This window comes from Pieris napi, chromosome 11 (genome assembly GCF_905475465.1).
Source record: "Pieris napi chromosome 11, ilPieNapi1.2, whole genome shotgun sequence".
NCBI classification, from domain to species: Eukaryota; Metazoa; Arthropoda; class Insecta; order Lepidoptera; family Pieridae; genus Pieris; species Pieris napi.
In genome coordinates, this window is record NC_062244.1 from 6152412 (window position 1) to 6174691 (window position 22280).

Consider the following 22280-nt stretch of genomic DNA (forward strand, 5'->3'; position numbering starts at 1 on the left):
CCTGGAAGAAATCGCTTGTTAGCGATAAGGCAACACCTTATAACTTTTGTAACCTGTTTTTTTTATTTTTGTTATGTGTATGTTTGTGAATAAGGTAATAAAGCATAAATAAATAAATAAATCATTGCAATGTATTCTGGGAGTGTACATTGTACTTGTAACGAGTTATTTTAGAAAAACATGGTTATTAACTCAGTATAATGACAATTTAAGTTTTTTAAGTATTTATGTAGCTCACGAGCTTGCTCATGGCTATAAGCCAGATAATAAACAACACAAAACACAAATATTTTCTCGTGAATACCTAATACTAACGATTGTAAGATAACGCTATTATTTTAATACTAATATTGGGATTAGTGTAAACCATTAAATATCCACATAATATTAAATAGATTATAATACCTCTTTACAATAAGTATACGATAGAATTAGTATTAAATACGTAATAAAATATTTACGAAAATACGAATTTAATTTCAAGAGTGAAAAAAACAAGTGTTTTTACTGGTCCAAGCTAAGCGGGCAAGTGTAAATTATTATTTAGCATATGCATCATTAATACTTCAAAATGGATAAAAAAAATTACTTTATCTTCATTAAGCGTGAAGCCCGGCGAATAGCACGCAGACAAAGATTTTATATCGAACAAGACGGTCGCCAGATTAGACTATAGATTCAAATATTCAGTGCGACAAGCTTCCATGACATAAATTCATAGAGTTGAAATTTAAAGTTTTGAAAAGTTATAGCTGTGGTGGCATCAGCTGTTAGGATTGGATAAAGACCTTGGATTGGATTGAACCACCCACCACCCATCCACAGGTATGGCATTATCAGACTTGAATTTATGATCATACAGAGACTGTGGAAATTTTTTTTTAGGCAAATCGTTTGGCAAAAAAAAAAATTGCTGATTTTCGGCGGTATGGCGGCCATTTGGAACCGTCCGAAAAGTATGGCATGGTGATTTTCGTAAATGGCTGACTGTGATGACTGCAAAAATTAGCCTGGTACAATTTCTTTTAAATTAACGCATTCGCATCGGTATGGCGGGCTGTAAGTCACACCGGAAAAGTATGGCATGACACTGCCGCCTCTTATTTTAAATGGATTATCGGAAAATACTAGAATTTATTGGGAAAAAATCCTTTGACTTTCTTAATTAATCCGACTAGTTCGACTAACGCCCACGCGATTAGGCCGCCGATACCAGCGTAATGACCATCATTCTTCTTATTTCATTGCGTAATAAGTCCCCCGAAAAACCGCCATACAAATGACCAACTATTTTGTGTCACTATCTCCCAGCCTATTAGTGTCACTAATATTTACGAAGTCTTCAATAAGTCAAGTTAGTTTTTTGTTAATCCAGCGTCACAACTCCACTAACCTAATGTTATCTTAGTTATAAGCGTATGTTTTAAACAATTAAAGCCAGCTTCAAACTGAGTTTTATTTAACAAATATTTGAACATATCCATACAACAACCGCCACCGAACTTAACTCATGTCACCATTTAAAACAAATGAAATTATGGACAAAAACATTTTATCCAAATTTTAAACAATGGCAGGCGCACCAGAAGCATTGTAGTTTGAATAATTACATACTAGCTCGAACAGAAGTCATTGATGACTATTACTACACTAAGAAAGTCTGACAAATCATTGCCTGTACGTTGTGTACGATATATATGTACTAAAAATCATTCGATTTTCGGGCATGTTCTTCGCGGGTCGAAGTGGACATGTTTTAAATGTGTCTGTACAGTGTACACGTTCAAAGGCTTGCATTATATTGATAATGGTATAGGTAAACCTTCAAATGTCTTTTTCACTTATTTCTAGTAATCCAGTATATGTTTATGGTTCATTTGGAATGATCACGATGGATTATAAACAAATCAACGCTTGTTACAATAAAAGTAAATTTAATTGTGTGGAATTCGCAGAATAGAATCCATTAATTTATTAAACATAATTAATCTCTTATGGGATATGCTGCTTGAAAATAATGTTAATTCATTCTTACCAAAGCGAAAAACTTGACGCCCTAACACGAGAGAGCACGTAGGTTATTCCTCGGCTGTACTAGAGAGTCTTGTATTTATGAATAAACGAAAGAAATCATTAACAATTTTAGTTGTATCAGGAATAATTGCGGCTCATTCGTTTTGGTTTACAATTCTAAAAATATTGTTTTATGTAGTATTTACATTTAAGTTAACGTAACGAAAGATTTGAAATAATTCTTTTTAGGTATCCGTTATTTATTTAATTGCGCAATGACATTTCTACATTGATTTAATAAGACTTATCTCTTCTGTCCCTGACAGTCCTTTTTTGGGGTGTGCTGCCTTACATGTTTTCCTTCACCGTGCAAGTTATTATTGTACACATAGAGAGAAACTGTTTGTGCACAGCCATAATTCGAACAGCCAATATCAGCGTTGAGGACCAAATGCTTAGCTATGCTTACTACTTTTATTCTTTCCAGAAAATGGCTCTAAGAGTTCTTGGTTTGATATTACTAGTGATTGGTTTCTGCGAACCTTACAAGATACTGGTGATAAGTCCCGTAGTCGCCAAGAGCCATGCTATCTTGGGAGATGGTCTCATCAAGCATCTTCTGGAGGCTGGACACCAGGTAATACTTAACGAGCAGTCCTTCAAATCGTAACTTATGAGTATGTTTAATACTTTTTATAGCCTTTTTAAACCCAGTTGTGTACAACAGCCCTGCGATTCTGTAACTCACTTTTCGAACTCACACAGCGGTTTTCGCATCGGCGGTCGCTCTGAAATCAGTCGTGAAGCAGTCATTTTATGATTTATACTATTCGATTTTATTCCCTTTGAAGTAGAGACTTTTAGGCCATGGGGTTCAAGTGCACAGGCGCTAATTAAAGATTTAAGTAACCGCCTGGTAGATAGCACCGGTGGGCGGTGACCCCAGAGTGGGTCCGGTTGACCGAGGATGGTCAACGAATAAGTATCGCAATACAGGGAGTAAATGCTGCCACCGTTTAAGGTTCACTGCCACAGGGACCAATTTTATACATTTGTTTTAATTTTCCTTTTATTATTTTTATTATTCTATTTTACTTTAAATATTATAGTATTACTGCCCTGCGATTTTGTAACTCACTTTTCGAACTCACACAGAGGTTTTCGCATCGATACGTCTGTGACTCGACGTAAGGAACATGATTTATAAGTCTTCATATAATTAAAACAAGTGTAAAATGGTACAAATTTCCAAACATATTCCCGATTAAGATTGACGATTGGTAAATTAAATACAAAGGTATTGGATCATTGGATTTAAAAGAATTTGAATCCTGAAAAGGTGGGAGCTTGTAGTTTATTGTTTATTATAATGCCAAATCATAAAATGACTGCTTCATGACTGATTTGAGAGCGACCGCCGATGCGAAAACCGCTGTGTGAGTTCGAAAAGTAAGTTACAAAATCGCAGGGCTGTTCTGTATCTGTTTCGTAATATTTTTTTTAATAAGCAGGTGCCTTCTTTGCCTGGCACATTTAGGTCTAAGGTATGGCAGTTTTCTCACGATGTTTTATTTAGCTGTACTTGCTGGTGTGAATTGCGCACATAAAAAGTTAGCTTCATTATAGCACAGCCGTGATTCGAACGTATGGCCACTGCTACTAAGGAATTCGAGTTTGGAAATGTTATCAAAAATAATAATTTTCTATTGAGTATAATAAACAATCGAGAGAGGAAAGTTTCTTAGTAAACTTTTTACAATGGCTTGCATTTTTAACTTTTTTTACAGATCACTTACGTAACAGCGTTTCCTGAAAGCAATTCCCACCCAAACCTTACAATGGTAGATGTCAAAGCTAATACGGACATTATAAAAGGTATTTTGATAAAACTTTATCCTTTGGGATGCTCGCACAATCCAAGTTTCAGCGCCGTTTAAGAAAATGGGGAACACTAGTGATTCGACTTGTATTTTTTTAGTTTTTACTACGCTTTAAATAAAGAAAACAGAAGAAGTTTTCTATTTTAATGCTTGTTCTTAAAATAAATAGTTTGACTAAAAAAAACTTACTTTAAAGTAAATATGCTATTCTATTTTATTCCCTTTGAAGTAGAGACTTTTGGGCCATGGGGTTCAAGTGCACAGGCGCTAATTAAAGATTTAAGTAACCGCCTGGTAGATAGAACCGGTGGGCGGTGACCCCAGAGTGGGTCCGGTTGACCGAGGATGGTCAACAAATAAGTATCGCAATACAGGGAGTAAATGCTGCCAGCGTTTAAGGTACACTGCCACAGGGACCAATTTTATAAATTTGTTTTAATTTTCTTTTTATTATTTTAATTATTCTTTTTTACTTTAAATATTATAGTATTACTGCCCTGCGATTCTGTAACTCACTTTTCTTAAAAGGTGGGAGATTGTAGTTTATTGTTTATCAGAATGCCAAATCATAAAATGACTGCTTCACGACTGATTTCAGAGCGACCGCCGAGGCGAAAACCTCTGTGTGAGTTCGAAAAGTGAGTTACAGAATCGCAAGGCTGATGTCTGTGACTCGACGTAAGGAACATGATTTATAAGTCTTCATTCAATTAAAACAAGTGTAAAATGGTACAAATTTCCAAACATATTCCCGATTAAGATTGGCGATTGGTAAATTAAATACAACGGTATGGATCATTGGATTTAAAAGAATTTGAATTGTTGCAGAGGACGTGATGAGTTTAGACATGATAATTAATAAAAAATCCGAGCTACATAATATACAATTTATTGTAAATCTGTTTGTGGAAATCGGAAAGCAGACAATAGTAAATAAAAATTTTCAAAATGTTCTGAAAGATAAAAAGCAACAATTTGATGTAATTATAGCAGAATGGATGTTCACAGAAATATATTCTGGGTAAGCAATTTACGATTCTATTACATATTGAGAAGTGATATGTGCTGTCAGGTCACGCTCAGTTCATCATTCATATCTTGATTTAATCGTTGATAATGAACTCTACAATGCAATATTTTTTAAAGTGAGAGTAGATTGCGCGTTTTTAACTCGGCAACGTTAAAACATGCAGACAACAAACAGGCTTTAATGTGCATTACTTAAAAAAAACACCAGTCATTGTAGGTAATATTTTGAAAACTGTTAATATATAATTGGTGGTGTGTACAAGAGGTGTACAAATAACAAGATGTGTCAAGCTTATGGCCACACACAGAAATACTGCTCCAAGCAGCCGAGGTGTGTAAAATGTAAAGCATCTCACAGTAGACTGTCACAAGCCACGAGACGCGAAACCGAAGTGCGTTCACTGTGATGAGTCACATCCAGTTAATTACAGAGGCTGTGTAGTAGCAAAATAATTATAGAAAATGAGAAACGTCTTAAAATCAAAATCAAAGTCTGAAACGGGCAAATCTGTAAAACCAGCAAAATTAGTTTTCAAGACTGTTTCCTTTGCTTAGGTAATTAAAGGTCCCAAGACTCTATCCTCAACACAACAAAATGAGACATCTAATACAGGCATAGATGAAAAGATTAACACCATACTTTCATTATTGTCATCCTTTGATGAAAGACTTAAAAAACTAGAAAGCAGCACCAAAATAGCAGCTTCTAAACGTCTTAAGCAATGATGTCTTTAAAAATAATGGCATGGAATGCTAATGGGCTTTTAAAACACCGAAGAGAACTTCATATAATTCTTAAACATGAAAACATTGACATCTGCTTGGTATCGGAAACATTTTACCAGGGAGTCATACATTCAACTTAAAGGATATAAAGCCTACCATGCCCTTCACCCAAGTAATAAATCTAGTGGGGGAAGTACAGTTATAATAAAGGACATTTTCAACTGTGAGGTCTTTAGATATGAAAAATAACATATTTAGGCTGTGGCTGTGAGCCTATCAATGAAGCGGTGTCCATGAACAATATCTTCTATCTACTGCCCACCACGATATGCACTTAAGTACGACCAGTACATAACCCTGCTAGAAAGTCTTGGAAGTAGATTTGTGTTGGGAGGCGACTTCAATGCAAAACATATCTACTGGGGATCAAGATTAATAACTACTAAAGGAAAAGAACTGTTTATTGCTATGAAAGATTTGAGATGTGATGCAATTTCGACAGGAAAGCTTACATACTGGCCAACAGACAAGAATAAAATACCAGATCTTATAGATTTCTTCATATTAAGAGAAGTATCACCAAATGTTCTCCAAATAGAGGAAGCAAATGATTTTAACTCAGATCACTCACCAATCTTACCCATAATTGGCGAAGACCCAATAAAGCGGAAACTGAATCCATCTCTCGTGAACCCACATTCGGACTGGGACAGCTTCACAATTTATCTTGAGAATATGGTAGACCTAAGAGTAACAGACTGAGGAACAATTAGACTTAGAAGTAAATAACTTTACAAAGAACATCAAACAAGCTGCTTGGAGCAATACTCCAAAATTTCAGAAAAAGGTACAAAACAACTTAAAGAAGAAATTAAAATCTGATAAAGACAAAACGAGCTCAAAGAAAAAGGTGGCATTCCACAAGATGTCCTGAAGAGAAAAACATCTGAATAACCTCACTAAACAACTGAGGAGAGAGATTAAAATACATAAAGATACTTCATTAAAGAGATACCTAAACCAATTAACTTCTGATGGTTCCACCAACTACTCCATCTGGAAAGCGATAAGAAATATCAAAAAACCTACAACACATATTCCTCCCTTACGAGAGTCTAATGCTGGTTTGCTGATCATCTAGAAAATATGTTTCAAATCGATGAAGAAGATTCATTTGACTTCGAAGAAATATCCTCAGAAGAGCTAAACATCCATCTAGTCACACCAAAAGAAGTTTTAAGTGAAATTAAATGTTTAACTAAAAAAAGGCGCCAGGCTTTGATTTAATTACTGGTGAGGTATCTCCCCCGTAAAGCCGTAGTTAATATGACAACCTTAATTAATGCGTCATTTCGACTTCAATATGTTCCCAATATGTGGAAAGTTGCGGAAGTTATAATGATTCCCAAGCCAGGAAACCCACCTCACAAAGTAACGTTTTACAGGCCAATCTCACTGTTACCTGTTATAGCAAAACTATTTGAGTAACTCTTTCTCAAACGTCTTAACCCTGTTATTGCCAAAAAGCAGCTTATACCGGATCACCAATTCGGTTTCAGATAAAAACATTCTACCATAGAGCAGATTCATAGAATTACAAATAATATCGAAAAAGCACTAGAAGAACAAAAAGTTTGCTCCACGGTCTTTCTGAATGTAGCTCAAGCATTTGACAAAGTGTGGCACCGAGGACTTATTTATAAATTAAAAAAACTACTGCATCGTCAATTTTCAAATATCCTTGAGCCATACTTAACACAAAGAATGTTTAGGGTACGACAAGAAGATGATTATTTCGTATTGAAAGAAATAAATGAAGAAGCTGGGATGCCGCAAGGCAGTGTATTAGGTCCGGTCGTGTACCTCTTATACACATGCGAAATTCCTGAACTAGAAGATAACGTAATCGCCACCTTTGCCGATGATACTGCTATTATGTCTACGGCGGCTACTGAAAAGGAAGCGGTAGTAAAACTACAAAAAGCAATAAACACTGCTGGCTTGTGAACCAAAAAATGGCGGATAAGACTAAAACAGTTCACATAAACTTTTCCAACAAAAGGTCCATGTTAAAAAGAAGCGCGAAGAGTTGGATCTCCGTTACACTAAATTGTACTGGTTGCACGGAAGGCATTCCACGTTATCAGTACAAAATAAATTATTGCTCTACAAACAAGTCCTGACACCTGTATGGACTTATGGTTGCCAGCTGTGGGGCTGTACCAATAAAAGTAACATCAAAGTAATCTAAGGATTCCACAACAAAGTGCTCAGGGGAATAGTCAATGCTCCGTGGTTCTTTCGCAATTATGGCCTCCATGGGGACCTTATTGTAGAGGACGTCGCCACAGTAATAAAAAAGACTGCCGGAGCCCACGAACATAAGATCCATTATCACGTGAATGTCGAGGCTATTCAACTCCTTGACACGACGGGCCTAGTGAGAAGATTGAAAAGGATAAAACCATTTAAACTAGTGAATTAGTGTTAGTGCACGTTAGTATTAAGTGCTAAACAGTGAGTGAAAAAATAGAACACAAGAACAAAGTGTCTTCCCTTTAATAGAGCCTGTAAGTAGTGTTATTGGACACTTTATTATGTTAAAAATCCTTATCAGTAAATTAGGTTAGACTTAAATTACTTATTAGGCTTAAGTTAGGCTAGATCGTAATATTCCATGATGTCTTAGTGAAGACACACGTATAAAGAAAAAAATAATGTTATCCACAATATTTGATCCAGATCGTATTCTATAGTTGTATTTAATATCTCCTTCAGGGTTATCGAAATAATTTTAAAAGTAATTATAACGGGGTTGGACTTTGGATCAATTATCGGAGATACGTGAATTCTTTTATCCTGTTTTGGGGGCTCTTCTTGTCGTGGCGGGGTCCATGCGTCGGGTTGTCTCTCTCCCTAAAATATGGCGAGGGGGGCCGATAGTTGGCCATGCGTCATACTCGTGAACGGGTGCTACTTGTGGTTGTTATGGTGGGTGGCCAGGTTGGCGTGTATTAAATAAGACGACATTACTGTTATTCATAAACATATATTCAGCCATGACAGGCGGTCCGAGACATACTACAGGAAACGGAAAACCATAGATAATATTAAATCATAGATACGTAACAGTGGTGACTGCTCGGACTTGAATTCGTGCATGATGTTGATGTTAGTTATTTCGACTATGTATTTGCGTGTTGTTCCTACGAGAATGTAAGGGCGTGCTCATATTTCACCATGCCTCCTGCTGATGGAGGACAAATCTTTGTTTTTTATTTATTTTATTATTATTAATTACTTAAGATGTCATGTGGAACATGGTGTAATGGTTGCAACTCCTTAAAAACATTGTAGAAATCGAAAAACTTGGCGATTAAAAAGATCGGCGGAGAGTTTATTGCCAGTTCTTCTCTTCCGTTCTAAGCCCTTAATTTGAGAACTGGTAGTAAATGTAAAATTAAAAGCATTTCGTATATATTTCTTTTTTGACGTTCGTAAGTGTACCTACATTGTGTTACCTATATGAATGAATGATTTAGAATACAAAATTCTTTTTATCCGCTCTTCCGTCTAACTTAATTTAAACGGTATATACAGTTCTATATCAACTTGCATCTCAAAGTCCGTTTGGATTATTTGTCTTTAAAATCTATCACGCAATTAGATTGTGGTTGTTCATAAAATTCAGATGATAATCTTTCTAGAATACAAAATTCTAAATCATTCATTCACATAGGTAAACCATTAAAAAAGTATTACTACAAGTAATACTTTTTTAATGGTTTATTGTAATCATCAGAATTTATGTATGGTTATCACACTCATATCACATCCAGCTTCTGGTAATCAAATAAATTTTTGATCTATTTTACTTTCTAGATTAATGCCTGTTTTTGACTGTCCATTGATATGGCTATCCACTATGGCACCTCATTGGATGGTATTACAACTTATTGACGAAATTCCAAACCCTGCGTACACCCCCGACAGCCATACAGTTTATGAACCACCTTTCACATTTTGGCAGCGAGTTCAACTATTATTACACTCAATTTTAGGGCGGTATCTACAGTATAGGTAATGTTAAGATTTTTATATATATTGTCTTATCACAATATTTAGATCCTTATGATAACATATATATATATATATATACACAATGTACAACGTATAGACCAAAACTTAACTCACATTCTGTAAATTTAGTTCGCCGATTTTAAGAACCGTATTCCGCTCTTCCTTTTAACTTAATTTAACGGTATATATACAGTTCTATATCAACTTGCATCTCAAACTCCGTTTGGATTATTTGTCTTTAAAATCTATCACGCAATTAGATTGTGGTTGTTCATAAAATTAAGATGATAATCTTTCTCATTTTCAGATATGTATATGGACCAGAACAAAAGACTTATGAACAATTCATAGTACCTCATATAAGAGATAAGATCAGACCGGTACCATCATTAGATGTTCTAAGGTATAGTGCGTCCCTTATGTTTGGAAACTCGCATTATTCACTGGGACGAGCCACAAGATTACCTCAAAACTATATTCCTATTGGTGGCTATCACATTGATACTGACACGAAACCTTTACCAAAAGTAAATATGCTTGTAACTTTTCTTTTAGCAGATTAAGTTGGTCAAACATCTGCCCTTACTTACGATGTCATTTTTACTAATGCCACTTCAAGGAAATTATTTGCTACTATCCGAGTGCCACTATCTACAGAATAAAACAATGACGAAAACGATGAAACGTCAATTTTAATTTGGTTCTTATACTTAATAGTCCATTGAAATGTTTCATGGGCTGTAGCATTTATGGGGCATGTAGGGGTGGGGGGGGGGGTCGATACAAGCTTAAACCCAAGTTTGTGGGGTTTGCGCACTTGTCCCCCGGCAGCGATCTTGGAAAAAGGGGTGAAAGCACGTTTTTGGCTATATCTCCACGTAACCATTCATCGTACAAAAAAATTGCAAAGACATATTTTGTAGCAAATCGCTTTGCCTAAAATTTTGTCTGTGTGACTTTTTATCATAAATCCAAAAAGTTATATTTAAAAAAAATTAAAAAATCCTTTTTTGCTTAATAAATTTTTATCTTTTGATTTTATCAAAAATATAAGTTTTTATAGGTAATACTTTTGAATGCATCTATGTTTATGGTGTCCAAAACGTATTTTTTCCGTATTTGATTAAATGTTAATATTTTCTTTATTTCAGGATCTTCAAATAATTATGGATAACACTAAAAACGGGGTTATTTACTTCAGTATGGGATCGAACCTAAAAAGCAAAAATTTCCCCCAAGAATTAAAAGAAGGACTACTTAAGCTTTTTGGAGAATTAAAACAGACTGTTATTTGGAAATTTGAAGAACAATTAGAGACTCGACCAAAGAACGTACATATAGTACAATGGGCTCCTCAGCAGAGTATCTTAGGTATGTTTTTTTAATGTATTTCATTTGCTTCTAATGTTTCCAATAAAAGGGAATTACGACTTCATTTGCGTCTTAATGAGACAATTTTATAATTCCACAACTAGTTTATATTCTAAAATTCTTCTCTCCACTTAATACACACGGCGTTTTGTACTGCAAATAACATGTGATGTTTCATTTGCAGCGCATCCAAATTGCGTTCTTTTCATTACGCATGGAGGTCTTCTCTCAACGACAGAAGCTATTCATTTTGGGGTTCCTATAATTGGGATTCCAGTATTTGCTGATCAGTTTACGAATATTGAGATAGCTGTTAACAAGGGCTATGCGAGAAAGACCCCTCTATCTTATTCGATGGTGGATGACTTAAGTGAGAGCATACGTGATGTATTAAACAATCCCAAGTAAGTTTTTACTCAATAAAAATATATATTGATACACTATTAATATTCACATAAAATCAGATTTGCTGTCCCATATCTACTTTTGTGTGATACATTTTTCCTTAAAAGAAAATAAATTATTATTGACATTACACGCCTCTAATGTTTAGCGATACAATATTTTAATCTTTTGTACCTATTCTAAACAGTAACGTTAAGACTACTAACTACGCAGTTATAGTTTAAAATATGACACAGTAGGAAACATAAATATTTAATTATGTAAAAATGCTAATGTATCAGTATAATATTTATTTACTTTAGATATTAGTATTAATAAAGTTTTTGTAACTTACCTATACATATTTTTCAACTGCAACCGCTTCTAATATTGAAGTTATATTATAACATTAGTAAACAAATTCAAACTGTTTTCTAATAATGATTGATTCTCCTAACTCCTTTTCAGATACTCAGATAAGGCAAAAGAGCTATCTCGTATCTACCACTCCCGTGTGGCGCACCCTAGCGTAGATCTGGTACACTGGACAGAGGAAGTAGTTGTGTCGCAGGGTGCGCTGTATCTTCGTTCTGCTGCGTTACAAACGCCTCTTTACCAGAAATTATACCTGGACTTGGCTGCTTTAGTAATCATAATAATTTTAGCTTTAATATATCTTACTCGAAAAGTTTTACGGATATTTACTAAAAAGGCCCATAATGACAAGAAAAAAAATTAAGATTTTAGCATAATGTATTATAATATGACAATAGCATAATAATAACAAATAACAGAGATATTTATGGCGTAGATTTCTATTAATATTTCATTGATATTTTAGACACTTATGTGATCTGTGCTTTGTACCACAAGAAATAATCATCTCTTTCAATTTCATCTCAGAAAACCCAAAAAATTCATGTTATGTCAACAAAGCGACGGTTGTGAGAATCACATAGCGTGTTTGTTGTCTTACAAACCATTTATGTACTTAAAATTTAAATAATACTTAATTATGTGTTTCATTGGATGGCTAGTGTGCTATCTTAAACAGAAATAAAGATACGTTTATATAGATATTTTGTTTTATTAAAATGTCCACATATTATTAATCAAAAGATTACTATTGTAATCAATACATAAGGAATGAAAGCAATGCTACATTAATGGTTTTATTAATATTCGTATGGCTAATTTTTCACCTTAAAACTGGGTAATTGGTCAGTGAAGACGTATAAATTACCTAGTTCAAGTGTTTCAAGTTAAAGAAGAGGTTTACAACATGCCATAATAGTTAATAATATTATTGAATGTTCTTATATATGTATTCATCAATAACTCTACGATTAAGCCGCAAATCGCAATGTATAGATGTATACCTATTACGGCGTTATTTCATGATAGCTACTATAATAATTATCATAACTAGTTTGTTCGTAATGGACGCTTCAATGAACTGTGCCCCCAGCAATCCTTGAAGCAATTAACAAAATCACACGTTATAATCGAACAAAACATATATTTACGAGTAAAACAAAATTAATTACGTTTTACGTGATCAGGTACTATTTTATCTATTAATAGCTGCTTTCGATTCATATTCATATAAGGTATATTATTAATTGAAACACAATTAATATCGACATAGGCGTAAAAAATTCGAAATGGCCAACTTTGGCTTTTATACAGGCCTTTAATCTACTTGGCCAAGAATGTGTGGATTTACGCATTGTTTCCAAGGGAAATTTCGCAACTGCTTGCTTCAAAGATTTTTTAAGATACTCAATGTCGCCGTGTTGTTTAGAGCAGGACTTGTCCTCTAAGTCTGACCATAATTTGAAGTCTAAAGGGTTGAGGTCTGGGCTAAATGAGGGTCAGTCCTTAGCTCTTATAAAGTCCAAAACGTTGGTTTCGTTTCGTAGTTCGTGCCTTGTAAACAGGTGCAGAATCTTGCAGGAAAGTCCACGATATATTTTCAAAAAGTGTACAACATGATCCAAGACTGAATCTTGATACACTTACACTGACTTTTCACTCATTTTTCACAAATATGTAGTTTAGTGACTCGCTTGATAAGACACGCCCCACCAAACCATCACTGACGCAGGATGATGACCACGTTATACCTTTTCGACCACTTGAACAGCTTCTTTAGAACTTTTCATTGACAGACGACCGGAGTCCTCAAGAGACCTAATGGTCTGCAATCGACCATGCTTACCGCTATATCAATGAGGCAATTACTATACAATGCGTCAAATGTAACGTTTTTAGAAGATAATCAGTTCATAAACTCTGCCTAGATTGTTCAGTATTTTTGAATTAACCTACGGTGAGAAGATAATGTAAAACAATTACTATGACTGTTTTGATTCCCTGAAAAAAAGGTATCGCCAGTAAACTAGAGAATCTATTTTTTAAATATTAGCGGATAACAGCCGTGCATTTGTATAATAATTCTAATTTTACGACGTATGAATTGTATGAAATTGTATATCACAATGAGTTACGCCTCCTATTATAATAATCCTGTTATGAGACAGCAATAACATAACTCGGAGCTCCTGTAGATAAGAAAAAACATGTGAGACGTGGGTATCGTCAGTGATTCATATTGACCTCTCCGGTGCAGACGCAAAGTAAGTACAATTTAGGCATATAATTAACACATTCATAATATAATTAACATGATTCACATATATCATATGTAACTTTATCATCCTTTTAAATAGCCTTTCATTGTAAAATCCCTACATATTTTCCACACTAATTATTTTTATTCCGTGAGTAACAAAATCCGGTTTTAGATCTACAGTTACAAGTTTTTAGTGTTCATTCAAATCTTATATTCTTACAAATCGTTAGGGAACTATTGGATTCAGTTTGTAAAGTATTGAATTGTTTCGCGTACAAACATAAGTATGCTCAAGCTGTTTCCGTGTTATCTCACTCTTGAATTTATTATTTGAATTAAATAATAAGATAACAAATCAATCCTTAATTTAAGTAAAATGTTTGAAATAAGGAACCTATAGACAGCAGGCGTTAGTACTTATTATGTATGCGTGTTTAATACTTTATACAGAATTGCACCATAATAATTATAATATTTACCATATTATTAATTGCTTTTCTTAAGTTTCTACCGGCTTCGATCGTTGCACATAAGAGCCTCACCCGGCGAGTGTTCTTGGACCTTTCTTTAAATTATTAATTTGAAAATTAATATTCATCATCTATTTTATACTAATGTGATCATTGAAGGGCAGGGTTTAGATCTGAGTTTTTATTATGTACGACATATTTGATGAAAGGTTTCAAAGATACATCTTTTTTATAGTAGAACTGGTTTCACTCTTAACCTCTTTAGGTCGATAGGTTTATTTATTTATACTTGCATGGTTTTGGTAGTTTTTTATAAATTAAGCGTTGAGTATTTTTCAGATTTTAATCGCGATATTACTTACACATCTCTTATATTGTATTATTATAACGATAAAAACGTTAGATGTCAACAGTCGATATCCACAAAATGTGATTTATCGAATGAACTTATAAATTTAAATTGTAACAGTATAGTTAATAATTAAATAACATTTTTTATATTCAATTAATTATTCTATAATTCATAAAATAATTAAAATAGTAAAATATTTCCATTTAATTACCTTACCCGATTATTCTGTTTATATTCTTTATTATCTGTTGTAAAGTACACATGTGTACATTTGTTAACCACAATTCATTCTTATACAAATAATTATGTTAAATTATAGATGACAACTACCAACTCTAATACAGCAATTATTATTTTTTATTCTCGATAACCTTCAATAGACATCGTTTTAATGTTTCGATCTATGATATATGTATGTATGATGCAAATTATCCCCGCATAAAAACCTAAGTTTCTAGTGGTGTTTGTTTTGGTGAACCTTGTCGCAATATGGTAATATTAAACAATCGTACGTACAAATGGGTAGAATAGGTTATCTATCAATAGAATCTATTTACATTATAACAGGTATTACAATTTACTCGTTATAATTTATAGACCAGTGCAGATAGCCTTTAAAATAAATAAAAAGTGAAAAAAATTACAGTAGGATGAAACCCATTAGAAAAGCAGGGGAATATGATCAAAATGAAAGGAAAAATAAATTACGGTCGATCTGAGGTCGGGAAGGGGTAGGGGGGGGGGGAGTTTTAAGGGTAAAAAACGGTTTATCTCGATTTCCGGCAAAACTACAAGTCCTACCGAAGAAAGTTAAATGGCAAAGTTGTAGGTAATAAAAATATCTAAAACTTTTGTATTCACACATTTTTCACATAACGTCAAAATTTATGTGAAAAATTCAAAAAACCAAGTTTTTGGTTTTTTATTTTTATCTTTAACAAAAATATATTTTTTTTAACGAAATTTGGTGAAAACTTACCTTTCTATGTCCCAAATACACTGTAATTTATTTGATTAAAAATATTTATTTGTTCACCTTATTTTGAATTAATATCGAAAAAACACCCTAATTTTCAATCGAAAATTCTGACGTCAAAATTTCAGCTTTTTTCAAAAAGTTGGTGTGCTTTCAGTTCGTTGAAATCTCTACTTTCTTATGGTAAAAAAATATATATATATATTACCATAGTAAATCTTCTCAGAAAACGCAAAAAATCGTATGCAGTAACGCCCAGACTTGTCATCCCCTTCCCTACTACCTATATTTTTTTACCATAGGAAAGTAGAGATTTCAACGAACTGAAAGCACACCAACTTTTTGAAAAAAGCTGAAATTTTGACGTCAGAATTTTCGATTGAAAATTAGGGTGTTTTTTCGATATTAATTCAAAATAAGGTGAACAAATAAATATTTTTAATCAAATAAATTACAGTGTATTTGGGACATAGAAAGGTAAGTTTTCACCAAATTTCGTTAAAAAAAATAAATTCTTGTTAAAGATAAAAATAAAAAACCAAAAACTTGGTTTTTTGAATTTTTCACATAAATTTTGACGTTATGTGAAAAATGTGTGAATACAAAAGTTTTAGATATTTTTATTACCTACAACTTTGCCATTTAACTTTCTTCGGTAGGACTTGTAGTTTTGCCGGAAATCGAGATAACCCGTTTTTTACCCTTAAAACTCCCCCCCCTACCCCTTCCCGACCTCAGATCGACCGTAATTTATTTTTCCTTTCATTTTGATCATATTCCCCTGCTTTTCTAATGGGTTTCATCCTACTGTAATTTTTTTAGGTTTCAAAAATTATCGGCACTGGTCTATTATTAATAAAACAAATTTCAGATGTGGGTGCTAACATTTCTTCTTGTTACGCTATGTGTAACGTGTAATGGCTATAGGATTCTCGTTGCGTTCCCGATGCCCTCAAGAAGTCATTCCATACTCGGTGATGGTATTGTAAATGCATTAGCAAAAGCAAATCATGAGGTAAATATCAAATATTGTAGCATAGCATGTCCTTGAAGGAGGAAACTCGACTATATTACAGATAGTAACAAACTACGAGTTGTAGGTACACGGCTAAATATAATGTGCATGCACCGTCCTCGAATGCTCAAGGGTCCTGAGGAGAGACTGAGCGTGTTGATGAAATATAAATGATATGAAAAGAATGAACGACGGGTTTCGTTTTTTTGTGATTGGTGGTGTCTGTCACTGGACTAAAGATGCCGGTAACCTGCAATAATAATTGTCCCGTATTCCATGGGATTGGTCTTTACTATATATAACAATATACCTCATAAAATTACTAACATAATTATATTATTCTTCCGATATTTTGTTTAGTAAATACAATCGAATCCAGCCCTGCGATTCTGTAACTCACTTCACGAACTCACACAGCGGTTTTCGCATCGGCGGTCGCTCTCAAATCAGTTGTGAAGCAGTCATTTTATGATTTGGCATTCTGAAAAGGTGGGAGCTTGTACTTTATTGTTTATCAGAATGCCAAATCATAAAATGACTGCTTCACGACTGATTTGAGAGAGACCGCCGATGCGAAAACCGCTGTGTGAGTTCGTGAAGTGAGTTACAGAATCGCAGGGCTGGATTCATGCACTTATAATTTATAAACATATTATGTCCTTCTATCGGAAACGTCAATCTGTAAGTTAATACTAATGTGTTTATTGATATTGCATACATTCAGATATTATTAGATTACTTATTTACATAGAATCGTTTTGACAGTATAGGGAAGTATAAATTTTTTATTGTTCCACTGATATATTTTATTACTCTATTTTTAGGTTACTTATATAACACCATTCCCCAAAAATAAGCCTTTAGCTAATATCAGAGAGATCGATATAAGCGATAATCTTCAGATATTTCAAGGTAAGCACGTGTTTTACTGGTGTCAATATCAAAAATTATTTGTATATTTTTAAATTGTTCTTAACTCCTCTGTTGTGGAACAATTCTGATGAAGTGTCAAAGCTCAGTAACTGAATTGTCCGGTATCTGGATGAAATGAAATGAAATAATCTTCAAATACATAATTGACGTGTCATACTTAGTCCTATGTGTCGACTTCAAACCTCAGTTTATAGTCAGACTTAGCGCGAATTGCAACTATGTAATAGTTGTGATGGATATGTAGAAGTCGTACGTCTAAATCTAACCCTGAATCTCGCTATAATTATTGCATGTAATTTTCCCAACAATATTTAACGACGCACCACTAGTTTCTTTTGTTATGAATTGTAAACAATAAAAAAAAACATCATTTCAGATGACGTTGGCAATATACAAGCAATAATGGATAAAAAAAAGGACATGCAAAATCTAACTGACTTTGTTACTAAAATGGCGGAAGTGAATTCAAAGGCCATTGAACATCCAAACGTACACAAGGTCCTCAACGATCCAAAAGAGGAATTTGATGTGATTATTGTAGAATGGTTATTTTATGAGCTACTTGCTGGGTGAGCACCATTTTCCTTCTAATTTATATTTAATTATTAGTTCTCGTGCAGTGTTGGCCTAGTGGCTTCAGCGTGTGACTCTTGTCCTTGAGATCGTTGGTGCGGTCCTCCTGTGCACCATTGGACTTTCAGTCTATGAGTGCATTTAACATTCACTAGAATGATGAAGACATTACAACACAACTTAGCACCAAAAGCACAGGAGGCTGATCAACTATCACTATCATAAAACAGATACAGAAATCTGAAGCCCAGGGCTAAAAAGGTTGTAGTGCTACTGGTTTTTTTAAGTTCTAAAACAACATGCATGCTTAAAAATTACAAGAAAACACATGAATTATATTAGAAATTAGAAATAAGCAAGGAACACAACAGGTAAAAAGCTAAAATTAAAAACGCAAATTTAGATAACCTAGATAGGAACTTAAAAATTTAAACCTCATGAAGAGTTTATTAAACAAAATATTATAAGGAAAATTTTTATTCAACTCGAGCTATCATTGTATACATTTGAATTGCAAATATTAGAACGATTTTATTTATTAGGGTTAATTCTATTTTATCAGATAAGACAAAGATAATAGATGATAATAAAACACTCGTTTGATTGTATTTTAAATTAGATTTTATGCAACAAAAATTACTTATTGAAAATATTACGTATACTGCATTGTAATCAATATATTCTATATAGACATAGTTTTATTTAAGTACTAAATCTATAAATGAACTGTAAATAACTTTCTAATAAAAGTATAATAATGTGTTGCGAATGTGTAACATTAGTAACGTATTGTAATTTTGTTTCCAGACTCTCAGCAGTTTTTAATTGTCCATTCATCTGGTTATCACCAACAGATCCTCATTCAAAAATTTTGAAATTGGTTGATGACATCGCTAACCCGGCCTACAATCCCGACGTTATTTCTTCCAACTACCCACCATTTTCATTTATTCAGCGAGTAAAGGAATTAGCTTTCATGTTTGTCGGATTAGGGCTGGAACATTTGTAAGTATAATTTTGTTTTCGGTCGAAGCTAAAATTTATATTTATAATCTTTTCGATGAGAAACCGAGAAATTTACCGGAATATTACTAACACTTAAAAATTAACGATCGTCTTCTATATAAATTATAAAAGTAAACGAATTCCATATTGAAGTGAAACTTGACTTGATAAAATTTAGACTAAATTTAAAACGTTTGTTGCAATATTTAAAAAAAAATGGTATCCCAGATAACCAACAAATGATCCACTATTTTGTTTTCAGCAAAATTAATCGTTTTCGTCTCTCGTTTATTAATTTAATAATCAGTATTAAATGTTTATTGCAGTACCTTAAATCCGATACAGTTTAAAGCTTATGAAGAACTCTTAGTACCAATTATACAAAAACGCGGCAATAAAGTCCCACTATTTGAAGACCTGTTGTATAACGGATCACTGATTCTTAGTAACTCTCATTATTCAGTGGGGAGATCTCTTAGGTTGCCTCAAAATGTTATTCCAATTGGAGGATATCATATCAGTCGTGAAGTCAAACCGCTACCAGATGTAAGCATTCTTCTTACCTAATTGTATCTACTGAAAGTTACAGTTCATAAAGACCTTTCTTTTTCAATTATAAGCATAAAAATCTATAGTAATATCTTTACAGGATTTGAAGAAACTTTTAGATAATGCGAAAAATGGATTAATTTACTTCAGTATGGGAAGTAACTTGAAGAGTAGGCTAATGCCGGAGGAGCTGAAAAAAAGTCTACTTGAGATGTTTGGCACATTAAAGTATACAGTGTTATGGAAATTTGAGGAAAACCTCCCTGGAACTCCAAGTAATGTGCACATCGTACAATGGGCTCCACAACCGAGTATTTTAGGTGAGATAAATAAAATATTCTCTATACAGAGTATGTTTTACCATTCATTGTTAATTTAAGTATTTCGTACCGAACTTCACGCGTTTCTCAAGTCTCATTCAACTCCCACTGCGGATTGTCCGACCAACGGCTTGTCAGCTATTGTGATTTTTTAGATGTGCGTAACTAAATTCGCATGTAAGTTTTCTAACAATATCGTTGACCCGTATCAAATTGTAAAAATCAACGAGTGCCAGGCATAGAAGGCAGACCTGAGGAAGGTAGCGCTACTGGATGGATATGTTCATAAAAAAATATTATATTGATAAAGCTATGTTAAATTATTAAAAATTACAAGATATTGCATGTGCACGTAAAGTCTCTTGGGCACCCAGGTGAATTGAATGTTTTTTGTTGCGAATATACTTTTGGTATCACTTTACTTTTTAGGTGATCAGCCTTCATTATCGTTTAACCCAAAGCAATTAGAAATTTCTCGAAATCAAATTATCGTTTTCGATTAAGACTTATGTTACCCAAATATGGGTAATTTACTCGATACTTAGCTGATAACATGCTATATTTTCAGCTCATCCAAACTGCATTCTCTTCGTAACTCATGGTGGTCTTCTCTCAACAACTGAGACAATTCACTTTGGAAAACCTATCATAGCAATTCCAGTTTTCGCGGATCAATTTAACAATGCGAATAATGCAGTTAGAAAAGGATTTGGCATAAAAGTAGATTTGTCTTACACTATGGCTGATAATTTAAAAGTAGCTATAGAAGGCGTTCTTCAAAATCCTAAGTAAGTACCACTATATAGCTATTTGCTATGAAAAAAATATAGTTTTTCATAGTAGTGTCTGACTCGAATACACCTTATTTTTGCTAAGAAAATTTTCTAAGTGAGGAAAGAAGTTATCGCTGTTTCAATACCATCTTTCTTGAGTTGGCACACAGCGCGAAGAGACAATTTGAAAGTTTGTTTTAGGTTAATAAAAAATGTGATATTGTGATCAGCCTTGCGATTCTGTAACTCACTTTTCGAACTCACACAGCGGTTTTCATAGCGGCGGTCGCCCTCAAATCAGTCGTAAAGCAGTCAAGTGAGTTACAGAATCGCAAGGCAGTATGGATCAAACTTTTTAGTCGACAATCTTAATTAGTTTTATATTTCCAGATATATGTAACGATGTTTATAAAATAATTTTTTTTAAGATATGCAGCGAGAGCCAAAGAGCTTTCAATGATTTATCATGATAGACCGGTAACACCAGACAAGGAAATGGTGCACTGGGTCGAACACGTTGTGAAAACTCGTGGTGCCCCTCACTTGAGATCACCAGCATTGGACCTATCTTGGTATCAAAAATTGTATTTAGACCTCTTTGGTCTTTTAATCATACTTAAGGTGTTGTTGTATTATATTTGTAAAAAAATTGTTCGTCTTTTTTTGAAAGACAAAACTAAACTAAGTAAGAAGAAGAGACAATGATTTGTTTGTGATTTTTATAAAAAAATGTATTTGTGGAACGTGATTCTTTTTTAAACCGATTCTTAATATTAATTTTAGGAATGGAATCTCATTTCTAAACAAAATCATGCCACGTTATTCTGTTTGTGCTGTTAAGTAAAATTTTCATTAAAAAAATATATGTAAATATAATGTATACGTACATATATTTATAGTACCTAGGTCTTTATTTGTAAAACAGTATTAAAATTAAAATAAATTATTTTTTAATGAATGTGTTTGTAATTAATTGGTTTTCTTGATATCGAATGATTTCTTAGATAAGTTGATCAGCTATGTCCGCGTGAGGTATCCGATAGTAGTAAATACGACTATAATAATAGCATAGAAGGCGAGATAGTACTTTATGTATAGGGTGCTACTGAGTGCGGGAGAGCGTAAAGGATGATTCACGCTACACCGTGTCTCGACCGTGCCCCGGCCGGGGCAGTAATTCATGCCTGACCGTGGCT

At 33.7% G+C, this 22280-nt stretch overlaps 2 protein-coding genes across 4 annotated transcripts; both read left to right on the forward strand.

Moving 5' to 3' along the window:
• The first annotated feature begins 613 nt into the window (after positions 1-613).
• On the forward strand, positions 614-12560 carry LOC125054121 (UDP-glucosyltransferase 2-like). The gene is made up of 9 exons (XM_047655840.1): positions 614-825; positions 2501-2650; positions 3801-3888; positions 4722-4914; positions 9531-9728; positions 10036-10255; positions 10880-11099; positions 11284-11503; positions 11952-12560. Exons 2-9 carry the CDS (start codon positions 2504-2506, stop codon positions 12220-12222), a joined length of 1557 nt encoding a protein of 518 aa, XP_047511796.1. The 5' UTR covers positions 614-825; positions 2501-2503; the 3' UTR covers positions 12223-12560.
• A 1446-nt stretch (positions 12561-14006) lies between these two features.
• LOC125054118 (UDP-glucosyltransferase 2-like) lies at positions 14007-21972 on the forward strand. Of its 3 annotated transcripts, none has more exons than XM_047655832.1 (9): positions 14007-14122; positions 16788-16931; positions 17756-17843; positions 18241-18433; positions 19245-19442; positions 19769-19988; positions 20092-20311; positions 20880-21099; positions 21513-21971. In XM_047655832.1, exons 2-9 carry the CDS (start codon positions 16788-16790, stop codon positions 21787-21789), a joined length of 1560 nt encoding a protein of 519 aa, XP_047511788.1. In that variant the 5' UTR covers positions 14007-14122; the 3' UTR covers positions 21790-21971. The 3 variants fall into 3 exon arrangements, with proteins under 3 accessions (XP_047511788.1, XP_047511789.1, XP_047511790.1); XM_047655833.1 differs by having other exon boundaries at positions 14030-14122; positions 16782-16931; positions 21513-21972; XM_047655834.1 differs by lacking the exons at positions 14007-14122; positions 16788-16931 and adding an exon at positions 17554-17612 and having other exon boundaries at positions 21513-21972.
• Positions 21973-22280: the final 308 nt, after the last annotated feature.

Coding starts and splice junctions, on each gene's coding strand:
- LOC125054118 (XM_047655832.1), top strand. CDS start 16,788: ATGTGGGTGCTAACATTTCTTCTTGTTACGCTATGTGTAACGTGTAAT. Junction 18,434..19,244: donor TTTTATGAGCTACTTGCTGG/GTGAGCACCATT, acceptor TTTTGTTTCCAG/ACTCTCAGCAGTTTTTAATT. Junction 19,989..20,091: donor AAGTCAAACCGCTACCAGAT/GTAAGCATTCTT, acceptor ATATCTTTACAG/GATTTGAAGAAACTTTTAGA.
- LOC125054121 (XM_047655840.1), top strand. CDS start 2,504: ATGGCTCTAAGAGTTCTTGGTTTGATATTACTAGTGATTGGTTTCTGC. Junction 9,729..10,035: donor GGGCGGTATCTACAGTATAG/GTAATGTTAAGA, acceptor TCTCATTTTCAG/ATATGTATATGGACCAGAAC. Junction 10,256..10,879: donor ACACGAAACCTTTACCAAAA/GTAAATATGCTT, acceptor TCTTTATTTCAG/GATCTTCAAATAATTATGGA.